The following is a 6,291-nucleotide window of genomic DNA, read 5'->3' as shown; positions in this document are numbered from 1 at the left end:
ATAATGTTAAATATATTAAAAATATAATTATTAATATTATTTTTTTTATTGATTTAAATTTTTGGGATAAATAATGAGACGATAGAATAGGCTATATTGGTCTAGAAGGAATGAAGGATGGTTCGGTTGCTTACTATAGTCGTACGGCTATACGGTCCAATTAATTAGTATATTTTATAGTAGATGTTGTATGTCCCTCTAAGATCAGATACTATTAACAGGTAATCTTTTGGCATCAATATAAGGTATACTAAGATATCAATTTTTATGAAGTATTGATATTTTGCTGTGTTATTGTGTTTGTATATTGGACATATTTTAGATACGATATTTATCGATATTCGTTTAATATGTGTGTTTGTTGTGTCCAATCGTATTTTAATAAAAACTAAAAAAATTTTGAACATATTTGGACACATTTAAATATAATCACGTGTCAGCGTGTCCAATCTTATTCTTAATATATATTCTTGAAATAAATTTAGATATAGTATATATTATTATTTATTAAAATAAAAAATATTTTAAATACTTGATATAATTAAAATAAGATATTAAAAATAATTAAAAAATAATTTATATTCTAATATTAATAAAATACCAAAATATTATTACGATTTATCTAAAAAATACTTTATATTTTATATCTATACGTGTTTCCGTATTTTATAAGATTTTAAAATTTATGTATTAACGTATCCCGTGTCGTATCGTATCTCGTATCCATATCAGTATCCAAACATCATAAATTTCTATTATTTATAATTGTATTGTTACCATTTTACCAGACACCTAATCACATAATATAAATATTCAACAAAGCAGTACTCGTAGTCTTATATTTTTATTCTTACACAATTCAATATAAAATTATAAACTATCAAAATTTATTTATTTATTAATATTTATTGTCTTTTTTCTCTTTCTATCTCTTTAATATATAATTATATTAGATGTATATTAAAATTAATTATTAATATAAAATATATATTAAAAATAAATTAAATAACATATAAATATATAATAATTGATTTTAATAGTTAATTTTAGTATATAAATAATATTTTTAAAAGAATAATAATGAGTATGGCTATGATATATACTTGTTGGTGTTGGTTTTAATATTAAGACTTTACAGCGACATGTCACGGCCTTGGACACACTCCAACGCTACCGTGATGGCACTCGGACTTACTCAACCTCTTGAGCTAAGACCAAGTCAGCCTAACCCTCAATACTTAGCAATAAAGCTAAGAATACAAGAGAACACAAGAGAAAGGAAGCTTTGGTGGAAGAATACTTTATTGTTGTCTCCCACTTGATAGCTTGCATGCCTCCTCTTCTTATCTGCCCATTTCTTCATCCTCTTGGCAGCTTTGTCGAGGTAAAAACGAGTGACATCTGCTTGTTCTTCCCATGACTTAATCATATGATAAGCTCCAGGGCTCTTTCCTGAGTAAGAGGAAGAAAGAGAGTGAGGTGTAAGCGGCTGTTGTCCAGTCACAATCTCAAATGGGCTCTTCCCTGTAGACTCGCTCTTTTGCAGATTGTATGAGAATTGAGCAATGTCTAGGAGTTTTGTCCAATCCTTCTGATTAGCGCTTACAAAACTCCAATTCAATCTTGTGGTCCACCTTCCTCCTAGGTGGTAGTTGTTTTGGCAACTCGGGAGGCATCACATCCTTATTTTCTTCAAGGACTTCCTTGATTTCGGGAGGAACGTCTTCTCTTTCAAGTGTTGGCTCCTCTTGTAGTAGAGCCAAATATGTAATCTCTCCCTTCTTGAACCCTTTCTTGAGTTGCATAGCGGAGAGTATCGGTGGTCCGCCAACTTTAGAGACTGTAGGGACCATGCATGGAGACCCTTTCTCCATGATGCATACTACGTCGTAGTATGGCATAGGTATTATATTTGCTTTCCTTTGCAAATCGAGTCCGATGACTATTTTAAAATCGTCCATGGGTGCTACTGAAAAATCCACAAGGCCCTTCCAAGAACCAAGAGTCATCTCAACCCCTTTTGCTACTCCTTTAAGGGGTTCACCCTTGGTATTCACGGGTTTGAACCAGCCATTCTTTTCGGTGATCTTTAACCCAAGCCTCTTTGCTTCATCAGGCGTGATGAAGTTGTGTGTAGCACCAGTGTCGATCATAGCCATGACGGGTTTTTCATTGATAAAGGCTTTGACATACATCAAGCCTTTCTTTTCTGCAGTACTTGTCTCTTTGGTCTTCACAGCATTTATGTGTTGGATAGATCCAACACACTCAGTTACTTGAGTTTGAGCTTCTCGTTCCTCAGCTATAGATGCCAAAGTTCCTAGCTTGGGACAATCCTTCATTTGGTGCGGTCCCTTGCACACGAAGTTATTCCATATCACTCTTTATACTTCTATATACATCTACACTCTTCTAGAATACTCTATGACCTTCCAGAGTCTTCTAGAACCTTCTAGGGTATTCCAGAAGCTTCTAGGACATTCTAGAACGTTCCGGAACCATCTAGAGTATTCTCAAACACTCCAGAAAGCTATTCAAACACTGTTAAATCTAACCTTCAAAAATTCTCCGTGACAGACAAAAGACAAAACATTTAAAGTGCAATGAAATTAATGGCTACTGCTTTCAAAGTTCAAACAACTCAATTGAGTGTGCAACAAGAATGTCTCATCCTCATCTTCAGCAGATACATGTTCATTCTATATTTCTATATCACCAATAAGCTTCCGGCCACACAAGAAAGTTTAATTTGCACTTTTAATATATATACACAAGTGAAGTCTATATTGTTTATAATAGGATAGCTATGATGGTTACATAATTTTAGTAATATTTAAAAAATATTATTAAATAATAAAATATCATTACTTTAATTTAGTAATATTTTTCACATGTTATTAAAGTTGTATAGGCATTATAGCCACTATAGTCACCTATTGGGTGTACTATTATTACTAGTCATTTGCAGGCTCATTTTTTTGGTTATGGAGGAGGGACAGGTGTTGTGCCGGATTATAAAATGAGGGGGTGCTACACCGAAATGTATGACAGTTTTTGGCTCAGATTTAGTAGGAAAAAATTGAACCCTCTGAATTTTTTGTTTTGAAAAATTTGTAAGCAAATCAGAGGGTCCGTTTTGCTCGTGGTATACGAAATTCACATAGAAGAAATCAGACCGTGCGATATGTCCTCATTAAAACGGATGATCCGTTTTCTTTGTTGGATTTTTTTTTTTAATTTGGTTATACTAGTTGCTGGGTCCGATTTTTGCTTGAGAGATTTTTTTTTTTAATTTACAGTAAATGAAATCGGACGGTCCGTTTTAATTATTATATAATTTTTTTGAATTAGGTTACACAACTCGGTTGGTCAGACTTGTGTGTGTATATATATACTTGCGAAGGTGTGCGAACCAAAGACAGCCGACCAGATCCAACTTTCTTCATCTTGTTCGACTTCTCTTCTTTCTCTAGGTCTAGTGTGTGTTTACTTGGGTTTGGAAAAAAAGTTGATGGTGAAGTTGCTATTTTTATTTAAGTGAGTGAGAAGAATGGATGATAGAGTCCTTTTGAAAGTGTATTATTTTGGTCAGATTTTGTTGCAGACACCTGAAGGAGTAAAATTTGTTTGTGAAGATCTGTTAGATGTTGTTATTCCCTTCACAATCTCATTTGAAGAGCTTAAAGGCGTGATTTGTGAGAAGATAGATTCGGAGATGTCAAGAAAAATATCATGTATTTCATACAGATATCATGTACCAGTATTTGGTGGATTCGTCCAATTTCAGACCAAATATGTAACGGACGAAGCAAGCATGCAAGAGATGTTTTCAATGTATATTGAAAGTCGTGCTCAAATTTCGTTCATCGAGTTGTACATTGAATTCGAACAATCTGAGGCTGACCGAAATATTTTACGAGAAGACTACAATAGTGAGAGTGAGGAAGAGTTCGAAATCAACGAAGTTGTTGGTCAAGACGGAGATGAAGATCAAGCCGACGGCAGTGTGGCTCCGAATGTGACAGACGTTGCAAATGCACTCGCGAACGAAGAGCCATTTGAGGAGCCATCTTTCTTGCGAGTTTTGGATTTAGAAACCATGCATGCTCCGGAGTTTCCGGACTATATGAGTGCATGTACTCGTTTAGCATTTGTAAAAGAGGTTATTTAGACAAGTTTAATATAAAAAGAGTTTGAGTTAATTAGTATTTAGGGTCTAGTATTCATTTAATTAATATGTTAATTAGGATTTATTAATAAGTATTTGTTAGAGTATTTATGAAGTTATTTAGGCGATTGGAACTTATTTTTAGTTATTTAGGGAATTTATATTTATTTAGTTATTTAGTTAATTAGGATTTATTAATAAGTATTTGTTAGAGTATTTATGAAGTTATTTAGGCGATTGGAACTTATTTTTAGTTATTTAGGGAATTTATATTTATTTAGTTATTTAGTTAATTAGGATTTATTAATAAGTATTTGTTAGAGTATTTATGAAGTTATTTAGGCGATTGGAACTTATTTTTAGTTATTTAGGGAATTTATATTTATTTAGTTATTTAGTTAATTAGGATTTATTAATAAGTATTTGTTAGAGTATTTATGAAGTTATTTAGGCGATTGGAACTTATTTTTAGTTATTTAGGGAATTTATATTTATTTAGTTATTTAGTTAATTAGGATTTATTAATAAGTATTTGTTAGAGTATTTATGAAGTTATTTAGGCGATTGGAACTTATTTTTAGTTATTTAGGGAATTTATATTTATTTAGTTATTTAGTTAATTAGGATTTATTTATTAGTTTATTTATTAATGAGTATTTATTATAGTCTTGATGAAGTTATGTAGGCGATTAGTATTTATTTTTAGTTATTTAGTTAATTTATATTTATTTAGCTAATTATGATTTACTAATGAGCATTTGTTATAGTATTTATTTTTAGTTGTTTAGGTGATTAATAATTATTTTTAGTTATTTAGTTAATTTGTATTTATTTAGTTATTTACTTAATTAGGGTTTATAACTGATTGTTTATTATAGTATTTATGAAGTTATCTGGAAGATTAGTATTTATTTTTAGTTATTGAGCATAATTTGTATTAATGTGTTTGTATTTTTATTTAATTGAGATTTAGATAATAACGTAATGTAAACCTTATTTATATCATTATTGATGATGTGAGTGCTGATTTAATATTTAATTTTGGTCATTAAACAATCGTGTATTAAATACTTATGGTATGGCTGCCTTCCTGGCAGAAGTTCCTTTTGTCGCAGATGGTGAGTTCGCCATGGGGATGGAATTCAGTTCTAGGGAAGCTGTTATTAAGGCGATGAAGGAGTATACCCTCCGAAGATCTGTAGACTACCGTGTGTATGAGTCGGAGTCGTTGACATTTTATGCGAAGTGTACACAGTACGGGTCAGGGTGTGATTGGCTTATCAGAGTTAGCATGATCAGCAGAAAGCACTGTTGGGTTATTAGGAGGTACAACGGCAGTCACACTTGTACCAGAGCAACCATTTCTCAGGATCATTCGGAGCTGGATTCAGATACGATTGCCGAAGCCATAAAGCCGTTGATTGAGGCTGACCCCTCTTTAAAGGTAAAATCAGTTATTGCAGAAGTGCAGTTGAAGTTCAACTACACCGTCAGCTATCGGAAAGCATGGTTGGCAAAGCAAAAGTCAGTTGAGAAGATATTTGGAGGTTGGGAAGCATCCTACGAAGCGTTGCCCATATGGTTCGAGGCCATGTGTCATAAGGAGCCATCAACTGTCGTACATTTTGAGACTATGCCTGCATATCAAGGGGATGACTTGGTAAGTGATATCCGGGTATTGCATCGAGTCTTTTGGAGCTATTACCCCTACATTAGAGCGTTCAGACACTGTAAGCCAGTTGTCCAGGTGGACGGGACTCACTTGTACGGAAAGTACAATGGTTGCTTATTAGTGGCCGTTTCGTAGGATTGTAACAACAATATCATCCCGATTGCATTTTCTATTGTCGAGGGAGAGACCTCTGATGCTTGGCACTTTTTTCTTAGTAACATACGTCAACATGTTGTGACTCGGGATGGTGTGGGGCTTATATCGGACCGACATGAGTCCATAAATGCAGCTGTGAAACGTAGTTACGGAGATTGGTCACCTCCTAGATCTTTCCACATGTTTTGCATCAGGCATATAAAGTCGAACTTTCTGAGGAAATTCAAGGCACCCTACCTGCAAAAGCTTGTCGTCAATATAGGTAACATTGATTCCTTCAAAGTTTGTTATTAAT

At 33.2% G+C, this 6,291-nt stretch overlaps 1 protein-coding gene across 1 annotated transcript; it reads left to right on the top strand.

The window, feature by feature from the left end:
- Positions 5,247-5,975, top strand: LOC107610435. Its single transcript, XM_016312487.1, has one exon. The coding sequence runs from the start codon at positions 5,247-5,249 to the stop codon at positions 5,973-5,975; it is 729 nt and encodes a 242-aa protein (XP_016167973.1).

The sequence above is a fragment of the Arachis ipaensis genome, chromosome B08 (assembly GCF_000816755.2).
Source record: "Arachis ipaensis cultivar K30076 chromosome B08, Araip1.1, whole genome shotgun sequence".
Lineage (NCBI taxonomy): Eukaryota > Viridiplantae > Streptophyta > Magnoliopsida > Fabales > Fabaceae > Arachis > Arachis ipaensis.
Note: the sequence above shows the minus strand (reverse complement) of the source record. Positions and strands in the feature narration are given on the sequence as shown.

Coding starts and splice junctions, on each gene's coding strand:
- LOC107610435 (XM_016312487.1), top strand. CDS start 5,247: ATGGCTGCCTTCCTGGCAGAAGTTCCTTTTGTCGCAGATGGTGAGTTC.